General features: G+C 33.4%; 1 protein-coding gene and 4 long non-coding RNA genes across 5 annotated transcripts; 4 read left to right on the top strand and 1 right to left on the bottom strand.

The window, feature by feature from the left end:
- Window positions 1-2,094: 2,094 nt before the first annotated feature.
- Window positions 2,095-3,508, bottom strand: LOC110910248 (putative fasciclin-like arabinogalactan protein 20). Its single transcript, XM_022154939.2, has one exon. The coding sequence runs from the start codon at window positions 3,295-3,297 to the stop codon at window positions 2,236-2,238; it is 1,062 nt and encodes a 353-aa protein (XP_022010631.1). The 5' UTR covers window positions 3,298-3,508; the 3' UTR covers window positions 2,095-2,235.
- Window positions 3,509-5,623: 2,115 nt separating this feature from the next.
- LOC118484970 lies at window positions 5,624-6,218 on the top strand. The gene is made up of 2 exons (XR_004875305.1): window positions 5,624-5,752; window positions 5,876-6,218. It is a non-coding gene; the product is annotated as an uncharacterized LOC118484970 (long non-coding RNA).
- Window positions 6,219-10,049: 3,831 nt separating this feature from the next.
- Window positions 10,050-10,655, top strand: LOC110910247. Its single transcript, XR_002575957.2, has 2 exons — window positions 10,050-10,189; window positions 10,313-10,655. It is a non-coding gene; the product is annotated as an uncharacterized LOC110910247 (long non-coding RNA).
- Window positions 10,656-14,538: 3,883 nt separating this feature from the next.
- On the top strand, window positions 14,539-15,144 carry LOC110910244. Its single transcript, XR_002575956.2, has 2 exons — window positions 14,539-14,678; window positions 14,802-15,144. It is a non-coding gene; the product is annotated as an uncharacterized LOC110910244 (long non-coding RNA).
- Window positions 15,145-19,011: 3,867 nt separating this feature from the next.
- LOC110910243 lies at window positions 19,012-19,608 on the top strand. The gene is made up of 2 exons (XR_002575955.2): window positions 19,012-19,138; window positions 19,262-19,608. It is a non-coding gene; the product is annotated as an uncharacterized LOC110910243 (long non-coding RNA).
- Window positions 19,609-20,380: the final 772 nt, after the last annotated feature.

Below are 20,380 nucleotides of genomic sequence, written 5' to 3'. Positions count from 1 at the left end.
TTGAGGGGTTCAATATTTGAACCCTAACTTAGATATATTTGAAATCATGTAACCCAAAGAAAACGCGTTTAGTCTAGTTATCTAAATGAGTTAAATGGGTTGACAAATTATAAATGCGTTGTATGATAGTTGCCAATGTGTTAAACGAGTCACAAACAAATGAACAAGTTATAGCAAACGGCCTAAACAAGACAACTCAAACACAATCCGTTAAATAAAATGGGTTAAACATGTTAAATACGATCTATTCACATAAGGTCAGATATGACAACCAATTACATGTTTTTCTTTTCACACATCACGAACCTAACACAAAAATATCCAGTTATAATTTAACAGATAAACGAATCGTCATCAAGTTCAGCAATTTCAACCTACCAATCCCAAATCCTTACCCGACATGATTACCAGGGGCGTACCCACCCTATGCCAAAGGTGGGCGGGCGCACCCCATGAAAAAATATTTTTTAGTGTTATTTTTCGCCGGAAATCCCAACCGCACCCCTTGGAATTTTTAACCCGCACCCCTTGAAAATTTTCACCCGCCCCACTTAGAAAAAAATAATTATTAACCACTTATTCACTTAATTATTTAATCCAATCAAAGCCCAATCTGCAATTAATTTTTATTAACACAAGCCCAAACCCAACCTAAAGAAATTTGAACTAAATAAAATAACCCAAACCCATCCACCCATTCCATTTCCAAATCCCGCCCCCAAAAAAACTCACAGCGACTTAACGCCACTGCTCACAACCTGGTGGCTTTTTTTACCGGAAAAACCAAAATTCCGGTTGGACCGACCCATATTACGTCAGAATTCCAATATAGAACTAGTATGGTTTATTTATTTATTTATTTTGTTTTATGTGATGATCAGAAGAAAATATAGATGTGTAAGGGTTTAATCTTTTTTTATTTTTATTTTTATTTTTATTTTTATTTTTTATTTTTTTGTTGTTCTAGACTTGTAGTTAAATGATTTTGTTGTTTTATTTATAGCTTTGTTAGTTTAAATGATTAGCTACAAGTAATCAACATTTAATATCAGGGCTTGATTGTTTAAAAATATAATTGAAAGTTATGGGATATTGTTGAAGATGATTGTTTATTTTGTTTAAGTGTTTAGTGTTGTTTTATGAACTTATGGAGCAAATTATATGTGTTAGGAACAATGAGTAGAATGTAATGAACTTATGGCGTGTTTAGTATCTTTAGATGATATTTTGGATATATTTCAAAAAAAAAAAAAAAACCTGTAGGGCACAATTTTAAATACGTTTGTAATTTGTAATGACGTTTGACGAGTTTTTGATGATTTATAAATTTTAGTTTGATGTTCTTTTGTCTTACGTGATCCGACCCGATCCGCTATGAACCGATATTTTTATACAGCTAGGGGCCTAAAATTTTTAAAAATATTCCGCACCCCCACGAAAAAATTTCTGGGTCCGCCACTGATGATTACCACCCTCTTGGTCTTATAAATTAAATGGATTCTTAATAGATTTAAGAGAATCAATCAATTCCTTAAAGCTATCAAAATCTATTTGTTAAACTCCAAAAGCAGCAACAACTTATAACATGATTGTGGGGGCTTGTTGTATTGTTGTATATTAACGCATATGAAATATTGAGATTAAGAACATTAGAGACAACTGACCCACAGGATTGCTTGAATTGTCTAGATGATGTTTCCTTGGATATGATTTCACTCAGTCTATACAGATTAAGAATATAACAAACACCAAAAAGTTATTGAAACAAGTAGCAATTAAGTTATAGAGTTGCAAGTAGGATCACGCTTTATTCCATATTCTAAAGAATCAGAGACAAACCAAACCATACATATAATAGCACTCATAGCATAACTGTTGTAGGGTCAGGGGAGAGTGTGACGTACGTAGATAAACGTTACCCCTATCCCAAGGGATATAGAGGCGGATCCGCTGAGACCCTTGGCTGAATGAAATATAGCACTAAGATATGACTCTAAAAATCCTAACAAGTAACCATCCAAGTGTAAATGAAAATCAACGGATATGGATGCATTAGCTTGTTCTTCAAAGTTCAAACACTAGCATTTCCATATATATTTGCAATTTGATCATATGAATCTATGAATTTCATCTGAATCAATATAGTCAACAAAATTCAATAAAAAAAATGAAATTAAACAACTTTCAAAATCTAACTATTAGACTTGCCTACAGATCAATTACAGGATCAATCAGCTAAAACTCAGTCTTAAATGAAACCGCAGGAACATCCGGCTCCTTCGCAGCATGACTAGACGGAATTCGATCATCAAAATCACCATCGGAATCATCAACATCTTCTACCGGTTCCAGAACAGAAAAAACCTCAGAAACACCATGAATCACCAGCCAATCACTATAATACATATCCGGAAACACAACCGGAACCTCATTCACCATCAACACACCACCAGATCTACTAACTCTTACTCCAAATCCACTAAAATACGTACTCAAACTCGTTCCGTCAACAACATTATCAAACTCTCTCCACGAAATTCTACAATTCAACACATGCCGCATAAACAGAGAAGCATAATCCGGAAACCTTCCTGAATAATCAACCATCACTTCATCAACCGGAGCGAAAACCGTCAAACTCAAATTATGTTCACTCCGAAACCCTAGCAGTTGCAGGTTCAAAAACGAAGCCATAACAGAGTATCCTCTGGATATCAACACGTTATTCGCGTTACGAAACGAGTAGTTTTTATCACCTGAACCGTACGATGCATCACAACCGTTGAAACTGTTGAAACTCTCGATCTGCACCGGAGCTTTCGAGATCTCAGAATCCGGATCGAAGAAGTTCTCGATACTGTATATAATCAACGATCCGTCGTCGAAAACCGGAGATCCGATGATGTTGACGTTGTTTATTGAGATCTGATCGGAGAATGAAGGAGAAGTAACTGTTAGGTAGGTGTTGGAGGAAACGGTGGGGATTCTGGTGCCAGGAAGGAGAGAACGGAGGCTAGAGAGAGAGAAAAGTAACGGTGAGATGTGGAGTTGGAGGAGAGAGAGAGGCGGTTGGCCGGAGAGAGCGAAAATGGAGTCCGGAGGTGTGAAGATGGTGGCGGAGTTTGTTTGAGAGAGTAAGGAAGTGGAGAGGAGGTTTAGGGTTAGGGACATAGCGACGTAGCCGGAGTTGGAGAGCGTGTCGGCCGCGTTGGCGATGGTCTCTGGTGGGAGCGCGGTGGTGAAAGGAAGGAGAAGTAGCAGGAGAGTCACCGGAAAAAGCAACAGTTTGGCTGCCATTGAAGAATAGTGGTGGTGGTAGGTGGTTGAGTATGTATGTCATGCAGAATGCATGTCAAAAGTGGTGTGTTTGGAATTGAGTTTTGGCGGGAAAATCTGTTAAGATTGGTTATTATGGTCCCACTTAAATTTAATCTAATAGGTTGAATTATGTTACAAGGGAACAACAAGTGTTAAAAAAATAAGGTGTAGTTGGAAGTAAGATTTGTGACAGGATAATTTTGAGATTAGGGCATGAAAGTGTAAATCATGGAAGTTATGTTTCTTATTCAGTTTTGGTGAAAATTTGAATGTCGTTTTAACAATTGTAGCAATGTGGATAGTATTACACAAAGATGTAAGACACTAAAGTGTGTGTAAATATTAAGTTGTGAGTTCATTTGAAAACCGACCAACTAGTAAGCTTTGTGTTCCTTTGTTTGATTTTAGTTAATGCCAAGTGGCAGATCCAAAAAATTTTTTGAGTGGGTTCGTTTTGATAGACTCTTACTAAATTTTTTCATATCATACAGGATTCTCACTAATTTTTTCTATTTCTTCCATACTGAGTGGGTTCATGTGAACCCACAAAAGAGTGCTGGATCCGCCACCAAATGTAGCTCCTTTTAATCTCAAGTATTCGAACTTCGAGCTACACATGCAAGCAAAACCACAACGTAGACGGCACCTTTATTGGGCCTAGTGGAGAGTTTGGGCCACAGCCAAGTATTCTTGTAAAAACCGACATAACTCTTATTTGAAACTAAGAGGCTTCTCCACCACCCTACTCTCTCTATTTGTCTTACCATGCTATACACTTACTTACCCGTATACATACACGCATATGGCTTATGATCTGTGATATATGGTGTACGCTGGGTTCTAGCCCCAATCACCATGGACCTTGTAACGGATCTCTACTCTCTAGTGATTACAACTTGCTCTTGGTCTCGCAAAGACTAGATAGATACAACAACACAACATATCCATCGATATGACGGCGATCTCCGGACCAAATCACCAAATAAGTTTCCTCCACACTGTTGTTCAAGTCCTGCTAGTGGACAGGTGTTTTTTGTAGCAACATTCCACTTCGATTTCCCATAAAACCGCATGGATTGGACCTTGGTTATCTGGTAAAACAAGGGGTGGCTTATTGTTTTGCTTGGTTTCTGGGCCTTGATTATTGGGCTTTTATTTTATGATTAAAGTTCATAATATAGTTAGGTCCAATTGTATTTATCAACCGTAGTAAAAAGCCTAGATTATATAAAATCATATATTTTTTTTCTTGAAGTATAATTTTGAAACTCGTATTTGTTTTATGGAATTAGTTTAGCCAAAAGAAAGTTGTCCTTTAGCATACTTTGCTATTTAATATTTTTATAGACTTTTTGTCATCAACTAGACAAACGATTACGTCATGTAAGACGTATTATATATGATGTATTTTGTGCATACAATCTAACACCATATTTTACATTAGAGCAATTATGTTAGTTAAATAATTTTTTTGGGGAATTGGGGCTTTGTAGAATGAAATTAAAGTTTCTAAGTCTTTGCTTGTTTGTTGGTCGTTTTTAGTTTGATATAAAAATTGGGCAAGTGATAAAATCTAATTTACCAATATGCTAGTTTTAAGTATATATGTGCTTCGTGATATATGGATGTTAAAACTTAAAATATTGTAGTTTGCATAAATAACAATGGCCATAGGTTTTCCCTATCACATTTGAATTCGATTCTTTATGCAAATAAATCATCCTCTTAAGAAATGAAACTAAACACGACATTTTTCTTAGAAAAAAAGGACGATTTAGACAAAAAGGTGTGTTTAATTTAACAAAATTTTGCTTAAATTTGTAACGGCTACATACATCAATGTAAAGAGAATATGGTCAACGTGTGATTATCGATTTACAATATTTGGTTTGCCGAATTATAGTGTTTGGTTTGCTTACTTTACTTATCACTTTGACTAGCAAATATAAGTACCAAATACCTCTTTTAGTAGTTTAAAAAAAGAATTTTTTTTCTTTGTAATTTTGTTTAATCTTTTGGTGACTTTATCTTTGGTAATGTTTGCTGTATAGTATTAAGAACAGATTTTGAAACTTGTTCGAACGAAGTCATATAATGAACTTGTCTTTTTGCATGTTTATTCGATAATATTTATGATAGAATGTTTGATGTTTGTGTTTGTAATTTTACAAAGCATATATCATTGTTGAGATCAAAAAACAATGTTTAAGATTGTTGTTTTGACTCAAGTGCCTGTCTCCTTGTAGGATACAAGTTGTATAAATAGGTTAATGTTTAGCACTCTACAGCACAACAAAAGCATTCTCTTCATCTACAGGCATCAAGATAATTGGAATCATGTCTAAGATCAACAACAAAACAATTATCAGCATGCTTATTGTGTTCGTTTTTGTCGGTATCATGACAACAACCCAAGGCGAAACTATTTCCGTCGGTAAAAATTTTACAATTAGAAAGCATGCATACTCAATCTCGAAACCTTTCATTTCATGTCATTTTACGTATATATTATATAAAAAATCTGCGTTTAAATTATTTCTCAAATAATTTTGGACAGATACTCCAACAAAAATCCCTTTTTGTACTTCGGTGATTGGCGTGAAAAGTGGAGATACATGTTACGATATCGCTCACAAGTTCAAGCTAAGCTCTACACTCTTCAATTCGATCAATCCGAATTTGAATTGCAACAAGTTGTTCGTGGGAGAATGGATTTGCATCGGGGGAGTAGCCCTTCCTTAAACAATATATCGAATCCTAAAGCCAATAAGAATTGTATGTGTATGTGATGTTGGCGCCTAATCAATCATGGTTTCGTATTAGGCGTTTCTTCTACTATTAATAAAAATGTGTGATTGGTAAGTCAGATTGTATGTGTCAAATAAAATCATGGTTGTATACAGATCTTGCTAAAAGCCTAAACCTTAGTCTATGGGAAAAATTAGCGATATAGTCATGTTAGATCAAGAAAATAACCAAAATAGTTATTGAATGTCATATGTGCGAAAATATTCACGATTTCAATCAATCACCTTCCAATGAAAAGCTTAGCTCGCTGTGACAGCTTAAGTTTGGCCCGCGCTTTTTGAGGCTTAGCCCCGCACCTTTGGAGGTTGGGCCCCCACTAAGTCAAAATGGTGACAAAACCCAAGTAAAAAAGGTAAAAAAAAAAAAAAAAAACTTTCATGACTTGCTCGTCTATGCTTAAATGATTTGAACATTATGACACACAACTCGACTTAAACGAAACTTACATCAAAACGTAGATAAACTAAGTAATCAGTTGAAAAAATAAACCATGAAAACTCAACGAATTTAAAGCAACTATTATTCAAGCATGTTTGAATTAATATTAGTAGTAATAACAATAACATTAATAATAAATAAATAAATTTATAAAATATAGGGTTTATTTAAAATTCAAACTAAACCATAAAGGTTACATATTTGGTATTATTACTAATACTTTAAGGGAAGAAAAGGAAAATATATCACATGCTATAAAAGCTTATACATAGAGCTTATCAAGATATACTAGGAAAAGAATATTGGATAGTGGACATCTGTGGCATCTCCCATTGATATATGCAGGGCCGGCTCAACGTTTTAAGTGGCCTAAAGCAAAATCAAATTTTAGGGCCCTTTTCGAATTAAGTCCTCAAGTATTAAGGCATTTAACAACTTTTAACAAAATCAATAACGAATTAGGAACATAAAATAATCATGTGTTGCAAATGAACTTTGCACTAAAACAGGTAGGCACAACTACTATTTCCAGATAAACTAAATTTGACTTTTTAGCCTAATTAAACTGAATGGTGGGCACCTTTTTTTTTTTTTGGTTTCCTGCTTGCTTAGTTTCTCTATTATGTTATAAACCCAATGCATAGGCACAACAGCCCCAGGCATATATAATAAATACAAGGGTTATTGGATTTTACCACCCTTAACTATTGCCCGTTGGCCGCTGCCACCCCCAACTATCACTATGACGTCTGCCACCCCCAACTTAACACTTAGGGTGTTCTATCACCAGATCACTAACTTTTGATCATGTTACTATACTTTCAAGGGTGTCCTAAGATCCCTAAAACCTTCCCAAGATCCCTATGACACCCCAAAAAGTGTATTATCATGCTCAAAAGTTAGTGATTAGCTAACGACATGGTGACAGGACACACTAAGTGTTAAGTTAGGGGTGAGGGACGTCAAAATGATAGTTGAGGGTGGCAGTGACCAATAGCCAATAGTTGAGGGTGATAAAATCTAATAACCCTAAATACAAAATGAATTTTTAGGATTATGGGCCCAAACGAAATGGTGGCCCTAAGAAGTCTCTTGACTTAAATGTCCCTTGAGCCGGGCCTTGGATCTATGTAATTGAATTGTAACTCTGTGTAACTATGTAAGTGAAGAGAAAATTCCTAATCTTCCTACCTAATAAATAAAAATACGGTGTCATATGGCAGTTTTTCAGCGATCACCCTTAAAGTTTTCAACCAACTTTCTTGTGATGTATCTTCGACACGTGTAATGTTGTGGTTAAATAAGAAGTAACAAGTGGATCCTACCAAATTTATTGTATTTCATTACCAACCCGTTAAGTTAATTGAATAACTAATAACAAAATAGAAATTCTATTCAAACCCTAGCATCTAAGTCGCTTTCTCTACAATGGCAAATGGTGATTTGTACTTTGCCACTTCGGTTCAGATAGTTTAGGCGATTGATTTATTGTGTTTTTAATCATGTTTTCAATTATCGGGTGATCCTTCTTCTAATAGGTTGGAATTATGTTTAATTCTCAACGATTTGGTGTTCGTTTTTCTACAGTCGTTCTTCCATTCATGGGTTCAGTCTTCCAGTCGGCCATTCATGGGTTCAGTATTCTAGTCGGCTCCAAACTAGATTCATTTTTCACACAAGTTTTAAAATTATTATAATTATTTAATGGTTTTGATATGGAGATGGTTAATTGAATCTATTGAATGTATAAAACTTGAAGCACGTATAAGTACTTTTTTATTTTTTCAATCATTGTTGTTGTGGTTCGAATAGATTTAAAGAAAAGTCACTATTTATTATCATGTTTCTTTTTAATGCATGGTAATAAAAAGTCAAACTCTCTTAAAAAATCAAACAAAAAGTCAAACGAAAGTTCTTCTTCTTTCTCCTAGATTCAAGCCCTCCATAAAATAAATGATACTTATTTTGGAGAGGGTTTAACGCATTTAGATGAAAGGACGGCTAAAAAGTAAAAACCTTTTGTTTTGCAATTTAAACATACTATTTACACTAAATCAATTAAAATGTAGGTACATTTAAGAATATAAAGTTTGTTAAATAGCAGCAAAGTGTAATGATAATAAAAGCATTACTTAATATGATGTTTTTTCACTTCAAAAAACACCACCCTCCAAAAATTATCAAATTACCCCACCAAAGCACTCATTTTTTTAACTAAAAAACACCCAACTCCTAAACGCCTAGACGGGGCGTCTAAACCTCTCAAACTTTGTGCCTGACATCACACTCAGAGCCACTTGAATTCAGTGCCTAGACGCCTCGTATAGCCTTAGACGAGACGTCTTGGGCACCAAAGGTGTTCGAAAAGCCCAGCAGGGTGTCCAAATAGATTGAGCCTTATATAAAATCATTTTTTTCTTGAAGTATAATTTTGAAACTCGTATTTGTTTCATGGAATTAGTTTAGCCAAAAGAAATTTGTCCTTTAACATACTTAGCTATTTAATATTTTTATAGACTTTTTGTCATCAAGTAGACAAATGATTACGTTATGTAATACTTACTGTATATAATGTATTTTGTGCATACAATCTAACATCATATTTTACGTTATAGCAATTATGTTAGTTATATAAACCTTTTTGGGAATTGGGGCTTTGTAGAGATTAAAGTTTCTAAGTTTTTGCTTGTTTGTTGGTCGTTTTTAGTTCGATATAAAAATTGGACAAGCGTTTTTAGTTTGATATAAAAATTGAACAAGTGATAAAATCTAATTTACCAAAATGCTAGTTTTAAGTATATATATGTGCTTCGTGATATAATGCATGTTAAAACTTAAAAGATTGCAGTTTGCATAAATAACAATGGCCATAGGTTTTCACCATCACATTTGAATTCGATTCTTTATGCAAATAAATCATCCTCTTAAGAAATGAAACTAAACACGACATTTTTCTTAGAAAAAAAGGACGATTTGGACAAAAAGGTGTGTTTAATTTAACAAAATTTTGCTTAAAGTTGTAATGGCTACATACATCAATGTAAAGAGGATATGGTCAACGTGTGATTATCGGTTTACAGTCGTTTGCCGAATTATAGTGTTTGGTTTGCTTACTTAACACTTTGAGTAGAAATATAAGTACCAAATACCTCTTTTAGTAGTTTAAAAAAAGAATTTTTTTTCTTTGTAATTTTGTTTAATCTTTCGGTGAATTTATCTTTGGTAATGTTTGTTGTATAGTATTAAGAACAAATTTTGAAACTTGTTCGAGCGAAGTCGTATAATGAACTTGTCTTTTTGCATGTTTATTCGATAATATTTATGATAGAATGTATGATGTTTGTGTTTGTAATTTTACCAAGCATATCATTGTTGAGATCAAAAAACAATGTTAAAGATTGTTATTTTGACTCAAGTGCCTGTCTACTTGTAGGATACAAGTTGTATAAATAGGTTAATGTTTAGCACTCTACAACACAACAAAAGCATTCTCTTCAAACATCTACAGGCATCAAGATAATTGGAATCATGTCTAAGATCAACAACAAAACAATTATCAGCATGCTTATTGTGTTCGTTTTTGTCGGTATCATGACAACAACCCAAGGAGAAACTATTTCTGTCGGTAAAAATTTTACAATTAGAAAGCATGCATACTCAATCTCAAAACCTTTCATTTCATGTCATTTTACGTGTATATTATATAAAAAATCTGCGTTTAAATTATTTCTCAAATAATTTTGGACAGATACTCCAACAAAAATCCCTTTTTGTACTTCGGTGATTGGCGTGAAAAGTGGAGATACATGTTACGATATCGCTCACAAGTTCAAGCTAAGCTCTACACTCTTCAATTCGATCAATCCGAATTTGAATTGCAACAAGTTGTTCGTGGGAGAATGGATTTGCATCGGGGGAGTAGCCCTTCCTTAAACAATATATCGAATCCTAAAGCCAATAAGAATTGTATGTGTATGTGATGTTGGCGCCTAATCAATCATGGTTTCGTATTAGGCGTTTCTTCTACTATTAATAAAAATGTGTGATTGGTAAGTCAGATTGTATGTGTCAAATAAAATCATGGTTGTATACAGATCTTGCTAAAAGCCTAAACCTTAGTCTATGGGAAAAATTAGCGATATAGTCATGTTAGATCAAGAAAATAACCAAAATAGTTATTGAATGTCATATGTGCGAAAATAAATATTCACGATTTCAATCAATCACCTTCCAATGAAAAGCTTAGCTCGCTGTGGCAGCTTAAGTTTGGCCCGCGCTTTTTGAGGCTTAGCCCCGCACCTTTGGAGGTTGGGCCCCCACTAAGTCAAAATGGTGACAAAACCCAAGTAAAAAAGGTAAAAAAAAAAAAAACTTTCATTACTTGCTCGTCTATGCTTAAATGATTTGAACATTATGACACACAACTCGACTTAAACGAAACTTACATCAAAACGTAGATAAACTAAGTAATCAGTTGAAAAAATAAACCATGAAAACTCAACGAATTTAAAGCAACTATTATTCAAGCATGTTTGAATTAATATTAGTAGTAATAACAATAACATTAATAATAAATAAATAAATTTATAAAATATAGGGTTTATTTAAAATTCAAACTAAACCACAAAGGTTACATATTTGGTATTATTACTAGTACTTTAAGGGAAGAAAAGGAAAATATATCACATGCAATAAAAGCTTATACATAGAGCTTATCAAGATATACTAGGAAAAAAAATATTGGATAGTGGACATCTGTGTCATCTCCCATTGGTATATGCAGGGCCGGCTTAACGTTTTAAGTAGCCTAAAGCAAAATCAAATTTTAGGGCCCTTTTCGAATTAAGGACTCAAGTATTAAGGCATTAAACAACTTTTAATAAAATCAATAACAAATTAGGAACATAAAATAATCATGTGTTGCAAATGAACTTTGCACTAAAACAGGTAGGCACAACTACTATTTCCAGATAAACTAAATTTGACTTTTTAGCCTAATTAAACTGAATGGTGGGTACTTTTTTTTGGTTTCCTGCTTGCTTAGTTTCTCTATTATGTTATAAACCCTATGCAGAGCCTGGGTTTTAAAAAGCGCGCCTGAGGCGCACTAAGGCGCAGCCTCTGGGGCTTTTTCGCTCAGCGCCTTATGTAATTTCAAGAAGCGCCCGAAAAGCGCAAATTTTAGGGTTTTTTTCGGGGCGTTTTGGCCTGAGGCGCGCGCCTCACGTATCTAAGGCGTTTTACTGCAGAAAAATGTTGTACCTTGGTTTTGTTGACTTGTACATGTAAGTAAAATGGTATAAAAGCCTTATTTATAGCTATATTTTGGTTAAAGGAAGCTAAAAACCTATGGGATATGTATGGGATATATAAAAATATTATATAAACATCTTGCGCCTCGGGTACGAAATCCCTACCGCTTTTGCGCTTTGCGCTGCGCGGCTCAATTTTAGACCTCGTCGCTTTTGTGCACCTCTCGCTTTTTAAAACCAAGTGCATAGCAACCCCAGACATATATAATATATACAAAATGAATTTTCAGGATTATAGGCCCAAACAAAATGGTGGCCCTAAGAAGTCTCTTGACTTAAATGTCCCTTGAGCCGGGCCTTGGGTCTATGTAATTGAATTGTAACTATGTGTAACTATGTAAGTGAAGAGAAAATTCCTAATCTTCCTACCTAATAAATAAAAATATGGTGTCACATGGCTGTTTTTCAGCGACCACCCTTAAGTTTTCAACCAACTTTCTTGTGCTATATCTTCGACACGTGTAATGTTGTTGTTCAATAAGAAGTAACAAGTGGATCCTACCAAATTTATTGTATTTCATTGCCAACCCGTTAAGTTAATTGAATAACTAATAACAAAATAGAAATTCTCTTCAAACCCTAGCATCTAAGTCGCTCTCTCTACAACGGCAAATGGTGATTTGTACTTTGCCACTTCGGTTCAGATAGTTTAGGTGATTGATTTATTGTGTTTTTAATCATGTTCTCAATTATCGGGTGATCCTTCTTCTAATAGGTTGGAATTATGTTTAATTCTCAACGATTTGGTGTTCGTTTTTCTACAGTCGTTCTTCCATTCATGGGTTCAGTCTTCCAGTCGGCCATTCATGGGTTCAGTATTCTAGTCGGCTCCAAACTAGATTCATTTTTCACACAAGTTTTAAAATTATTATAATTATTTAATGGTTTTGATATGGAGATGGTTAATTGAATCTATTGAATGTATAAAACTTGAAGCACGTATAAGTACTTTTTTATTTTTTCAATCATTGTTGTTGTGGTTCGAATAGATTTAAAGAAAAGTCACTATTTATTATCATGTTTCTTTTTAATGCATGGTAATAAAAAGTCAAACTCTCTTAAAAAATCAAACAAAAAGTCAAACGAAAGTTCTTCTTCTTTCTCCTAGATTCAAGCCCTCCATAAAATAAATGATACTTATTTTGGAGAGGGTTTAACGCATTTAGATGAAAGGACGGCTAAAAAGTAAAAACCTTTTGTTTTGCAATTTAAACATACTATTTACACTAAATCAATTAAAATGTAGGTACATTTAAGAATATAAAGTTTGTTAAATAGCAGCAAAGTGTAATGATAATAAAAGCATTACTTAATATGATGTTTTTTCACTTCAAAAAACACCACCCTCCAAAAATTATCAAATTACCCCACCAAAGCACTCATTTTTTTAACTAAAAAACACCCAACTCCTAAACGCCTAGACGGGGCGTCTAAACCTCTCAAACTTTGTGCCTGACATCACACTCAGAGCCACTTGAATTCAGTGCCTAGACGCCTCGTATAGCCTTAGACGAGACGTCTTGGGCACCAAAGGTGTTCGAAAAGCCCAGCAGGGTGTCCAAATAGATTGAGCCTTATATAAAATCATTTTTTTCTTGAAGTATAATTTTGAAACTCGTATTTGTTTCATGGAATTAGTTTAGCCAAAAGAAATTTGTCCTTTAACATACTTAGCTATTTAATATTTTTATAGACTTTTTGTCATCAAGTAGACAAATGATTACGTTATGTAATACTTACTGTATATAATGTATTTTGTGCATACAATCTAACATCATATTTTACGTTATAGCAATTATGTTAGTTATATAAACCTTTTTGGGAATTGGGGCTTTGTAGAGATTAAAGTTTCTAAGTTTTTGCTTGTTTGTTGGTCGTTTTTAGTTCGATATAAAAATTGGACAAGCGTTTTTAGTTTGATATAAAAATTGAACAAGTGATAAAATCTAATTTACCAAAATGCTAGTTTTAAGTATATATATGTGCTTCGTGATATAATGCATGTTAAAACTTAAAAGATTGCAGTTTGCATAAATAACAATGGCCATAGGTTTTCACCATCACATTTGAATTCGATTCTTTATGCAAATAAATCATCCTCTTAAGAAATGAAACTAAACACGACATTTTTCTTAGAAAAAAAGGACGATTTGGACAAAAAGGTGTGTTTAATTTAACAAAATTTTGCTTAAAGTTGTAATGGCTACATACATCAATGTAAAGAGGATATGGTCAACGTGTGATTATCGGTTTACAGTCGTTTGCCGAATTATAGTGTTTGGTTTGCTTACTTAACACTTTGAGTAGAAATATAAGTACCAAATACCTCTTTTAGTAGTTTAAAAAAAGAATTTTTTTTCTTTGTAATTTTGTTTAATCTTTCGGTGAATTTATCTTTGGTAATGTTTGTTGTATAGTATTAAGAACAAATTTTGAAACTTGTTCGAGCGAAGTCGTATAATGAACTTGTCTTTTTGCATGTTTATTCGATAATATTTATGATAGAATGTATGATGTTTGTGTTTGTAATTTTACCAAGCATATCATTGTTGAGATCAAAAAACAATGTTAAAGATTGTTATTTTGACTCAAGTGCCTGTCTACTTGTAGGATACAAGTTGTATAAATAGGTTAATGTTTAGCACTCTACAACACAACAAAAGCATTCTCTTCAAACATCTACAGGCATCAAGATAATTGGAATCATGTCTAAGATCAACAACAAAACAATTATCAGCATGCTTATTGTGTTCGTTTTTGTCGGTATCATGACAACAACCCAAGGAGAAACTATTTCTGTCGGTAAAAATTTTACAATTAGAAAGCATGCATACTCAATCTCAAAACCTTTCATTTCATGTCATTTTACGTGTATATTATATAAAAAATCTGCGTTTAAATTATTTCTCAAATAATTTTGGACAGATACTCCAACAAAAATCCCTTTTTGTACTTCGGTGATTGGCGTGAAAAGTGGAGATACATGTTACGATATCGCTCACAAGTTCAAGCTAAGCTCTACACTCTTCAATTCGATCAATCCGAATTTGAATTGCAACAAGTTGTTCGTGGGAGAATGGATTTGCATCGGGGGAGTAGCCCTTCCTTAAACAATATATCGAATCCTAAAGCCAATAAGAATTGTATGTGTATGTGATGTTGGCGCCTAATCAATCATGGTTTCGTATTAGGCGTTTCTTCTACTATTAATAAAAATGTGTGATTGGTAAGTCAGATTGTATGTGTCAAATAAAATCATGGTTGTATACAGATCTTGCTAAAAGCCTAAACCTTAGTCTATGGGAAAAATTAGCGATATAGTCATGTTAGATCAAGAAAATAACCAAAATAGTTATTGAATGTCATATGTGCGAAAATAAATATTCACGATTTCAATCAATCACCTTCCAATGAAAAGCTTAGCTCGCTGTGGCAGCTTAAGTTTGGCCCGCGCTTTTTGAGGCTTAGCCCCGCACCTTTGGAGGTTGGGCCCCCACTAAGTCAAAATGGTGACAAAACCCAAGTAAAAAAGGTAAAAAAAAAAAAAAACTTTCATTACTTGCTCGTCTATGCTTAAATGATTTGAACATTATGACACACAACTCGACTTAAACGAAACTTACATCAAAACGTAGATAAACTAAGTAATCAGTTGAAAAAATAAACCATGAAAACTCAACGAATTTAAAGCAACTATTATTCAAGCATGTTTGAATTAATATTAGTAGTAATAACAATAACATTAATAATAAATAAATAAATTTATAAAATATAGGGTTTATTTAAAATTCAAACTAAACCACAAAGGTTACATATTTGGTATTATTACTAGTACTTTAAGGGAAGAAAAGGAAAATATATCACATGCAATAAAAGCTTATACATAGAGCTTATCAAGATATACTAGGAAAAAAAATATTGGATAGTGGACATCTGTGTCATCTCCCATTGGTATATGCAGGGCCGGCTTAACGTTTTAAGTAGCCTAAAGCAAAATCAAATTTTAGGGCCCTTTTCGAATTAAGGACTCAAGTATTAAGGCATTAAACAACTTTTAATAAAATCAATAACAAATTAGGAACATAAAATAATCATGTGTTGCAAATGAACTTTGCACTAAAACAGGTAGGCACAACTACTATTTCCAGATAAACTAAATTTGACTTTTTAGCCTAATTAAACTGAATGGTGGGTACTTTTTTTTGGTTTCCTGCTTGCTTAGTTTCTCTATTATGTTATAAACCCTATGCAGAGCCTGGGTTTTAAAAAGCGCGCCTGAGGCGCACTAAGGCGCAGCCTCTGGGGCTTTTTCGCTCAGCGCCTTATGTAATTTCAAGAAGCGCCCGAAAAGCGCAAATTTTAGGGTTTTTTTCGGGGCGTTTTGGCCTGAGGCGCGCGCCTCACGTATCTAAGGCGTTTTACTGCAGAAAAATGTTGTACCTTGGTTTTGTTGACTTGTACATGTAAGTAAAATGGTATAAAAGCCTTATTTATAGCTATATTTTGGTTAAAGGAAGCTAAAAACCTATGGGATATGTATGGGATATATAAAAATATTATATAAACATCTTGCGCCTCGGGTACGAAATCCCTACCGCTTTTGCGCTTTGCGCTGCGCGGCTCAATTTTAGACCTCGTCGCTTTTGTGCACCTCTCGCTTTTTAAAACCAAGTGCATAGCAACCCCAGACATATATAATATATACAAAATGAATTTTCAGGATTATAGGCCCAAACAAAATGGTGGCCCTAAGAAGTCTCTTGACTTAAATGTCCCTTGAGCCGGGCCTTGGGTCTATGTAATTGAATTGTAACTATGTGTAACTATGTAAGTGAAGAGAAAATTCCTAATCTTCCTACCTAATAAATAAAAATATGGTGTCACATGGCTGTTTTTCAGCGACCACCCTTAAGTTTTCAACCAACTTTCTTGTGCTATATCTTCGACACGTGTAATGTTGTTGTTCAATAAGAAGTAACAAGTGGATCCTACCAAATTTATTGTATTTCATTGCCAACCCGTTAAGTTAATTGAATAACTAATAACAAAATAGAAATTCTCTTCAAACCCTAGCATCTAAGTCGCTCTCTCTACAACGGCAAATGGTGATTTGTACTTTGCCACTTCGGTTCAGATAGTTTAGGTGATTGATTTATTGTGTTTTTAATCATGTTCTCAATTATCGGGTGATCCTTCTTCTAATAGGTTGGAATTATGTTTAATTCTCAACGATTTGGTGTTCGTTTTTCTACAGCCGTTCTTCCATTCATGGGTTCAGTCTTCCAGTCGGCCATTCATGGGTTCAGTATTCTAGTCGGCTCCAAACTAGATTCATTGTTCAAACAATTTTTAAAATTATTATAATGATTTAATGGTTTTGATATGGAGATGGTGAATTGAATCTATTGAATGTATAAAACTTGAAGCACATATAAGTACTTTTTATTTTTTCAATCATTGTTGTTGTGGATCGAATAGATTTAAAGAAAAGTCACTATTTGTTATCATGTTTCTTTTTAATACATGGTAATAAAAAGTCAAACTCTCTTAAAAAAATCAAAGAAAAAGTCAGACGGAAGTTCTTCTTCTTTCTCCTAGATTGAAGCCCTCTATAAAATAAATGATACTTATTTTGGAGAGGGTTTAACGCATTTAGATGAAAGGACGGCTAAAAAGTAAAAACCTTTTGTTTTGCAATTTAAACATACACTAAATCAATTAAAATGTATGTACATTTAAGAATATAAACTTTGTTAAATAGCAGTAAAGTGTAATGATAATAAAATCATAACTTAATATGATGTTTTTTCACTCCAAAAAACACCACCCTCCAAAAACTATCAAATTACCCCACCAAAACACTCATTTTTTTAACTAAAAAACACCCAACTCCTAAACGCCTAGACGGGGCGTCTAAACCTCTCAAACTTTGTGCCTGACATCGCACTCAGAGCCTCTTGAATTCAGTGCCTAGACGCCTCGTATAGCCTTAGACGAGACGTCTTGGGCACCAAAGGTGTTCGAAAAGCCCAGCATGGTGTCCAAATAGATTGAGCCTTATCTAAAATCATTTTTTTTCTTGAATTATAATTTTGAAACTCGTATTTGTTTCATAGAATTAGTTTAGCCAAAAGAAATTTGTCCTTTAGCATACTTGGATATTTAATATTTTTGTAGACTTTTTTGTCATCAAGTAGACAAATGATTACGTTATGTAATACAATCTAACATCATATTACGTTATAGCAATTATGTTAGTTACATAAACTCTTTTGGAATTGGGGCTTTGTAGAGATTAAAGTTTCTAAGTTTTTGCTTGTTTGTTGGTCGTTTTTAGTTCGATATAAAAATTGGACAAGCGTTTTTAGTTTGATATAAAAATTGGACAAGTGATAAAATCTAATTTACCAAAATGCTAGTTTTAAGTATATATGTGCTTCGTGATATAATGCATGTTAAAACTTAAAAGATTGTAGTTTGCATAAATAACAATGGCCATAGGTTTTCACCATCACATTTGAATTCGATTCTTTATGCAAATAAATCATCCTCTTAAGAAATGAAACTAAACATGACATTTTTCTTAGAAAAAAGGACGATTGGGACCAAAAGATGTGTTTAATTTAACAAAATTTTGCTTAAATTTGTAACGGCTACATACATCAACGTAAAGAGGATATGGTCAACGTGTGATTATCGATTTACAGTATTTGGTTTGCCGAATTATAGTGTTTGGCTTGCTTACTTTACTTATCACTTTGCGTAGCAAATATGAGTACCAAATACCTCTTTTAGTAGTTTAAAAAAAGATTTTTTTTTCTTTGTTATTTTGTTTAATCTTTTGGTGAATTTATCTTTGGTAATGTTTGCTGTATAGTATTAAGAACAGATTTTGAAACTTGTTCAAGCGAAATCGTATAATGAACTTGTCTTTTTGCATGTTTATTCGATAATATTTATGATCTAATGTTTGATGTTTGTGTCTGTAATTTTACCAAGCATATCATTGTTGAGATCAAAAAACAATGTTTAAGATTGTTGTTTTGACTCAAGTGCCTGCCTCCTTGTAGGATACAAGTTGTATAAATAGGTTAATGTTTAGCACTTTGCAGCACAACAAAAGCATTCTCTTCAAACATCTACAGGCATCAAGATAATTGGAATCATGTCTAAGATCAACAACTAAACAATTATCAGCATGCTTATTGTGTTCGTTTTTGTCGGTATCATGACAACAACCCAAGGCGAAACTATTTCTGTCGGTAAAAATTTTACAATTAGAAAGCATGCATACTCATTCTCAAAACCTTTCATTTCATGTCATTTTACGTATATATTATATAAAAAACCTGCGTTTAAATTATTTCTCAAATAATTTTGGACAGATACTCCAACAAAAATCCCTTTTTGTACTTCGGTGATTGGCGTGAAAAGTGGAGATACATGTTACAATATCGCTCACAAGTTCAAGCTAAGCTCTAAACTCTTCAATTCGATCAATCCGAATTTGAATTGCAACAATCTGTTCGTGGGAGAATGGATTTGCATCGGGGGAGTAGTCCTTCCATAAATAATGTATCGAAGAATCCTTAAGCCAATAAGAATTGTATGTGTATGTGATGTTGGAGCCTAATCAATCATGGTTTCGTATTAGGCACTTCTTTCAACTATTAATAAAGTTGTGTGATTGGTAAGTCAGATTGCATGTGTCAAATAAAATCATGGTTGTATAGATCTTGCTAAAAGCCTAAACCCTGGTCTATGGGGAAAATTACTGATATAGTCATGTTGATCAAGAAAATAACCAAAATAGTTATTGAATTTCATATGTGCGAAAATATATATTCACGATTTCAATCAATCACCTTCCGATGAAAAAGCTTTACTTGTTGTGGCAGCTTAAGCTTGGCCCTCGCTTTTGGAGGCTTAGCCCCGCACCTTTGGAGGTTAGGCCCCCACTAAGTTGAAATGGTGACAAAACTCAGATAAAAAGGGAAATAAAAAAGATAAAAAAAGTTAAAAAAAAAAAGCTTTCATGACTTGCTCGTCTCTGCTTAAATGAATTGAACATTATGACACACAACTCGACTTAAACGAAACTTACATCAAAACGTAGATAAACTAAGTAATTTGTTCAAAAAATAAACAATGAAAACTCACCGAATTAAAAGCAACTATTATTCAAGCATGTTTGAGTTAATAATAATAATAATAATAATAATAATAATAATAATAATAATAATAATAATAATAGCTAAATAAATTTATTAAATATAGAGTTTATTTAAGATTCAAACTAAACTATAAAGGTTACATATGTTGTATTATTACTAATACTTTAAGGGAGAAAAGGAAAATATATCACATACAATAAAACTTATACATAAAGCTTATCAAGATAGTGGAGGGTTCAAATGAGAAGAAATTTTTTGTGAGAATAAAATAGAACAAAGTTCAACCAATAAGAATGGTTCATTTTACTTCATTTAATTTTTGTATTTAAT

The sequence above is a fragment of the Helianthus annuus genome, chromosome 12 (assembly GCF_002127325.2).
Source record: "Helianthus annuus cultivar XRQ/B chromosome 12, HanXRQr2.0-SUNRISE, whole genome shotgun sequence".
NCBI lineage: Eukaryota > Viridiplantae > Streptophyta > Magnoliopsida > Asterales > Asteraceae > Helianthus > Helianthus annuus.
Note: the sequence above shows the minus strand (reverse complement) of the source record. Positions and strands in the feature narration are given on the sequence as shown.

Excerpts from the sequence above, each read along its gene's own strand:
- LOC110910248 (XM_022154939.2), bottom strand. The coding sequence starts at position 3,297 with ATGGCAGCCAAACTGTTGCTTTTTCCGGTGACTCTCCTGCTACTTCTC.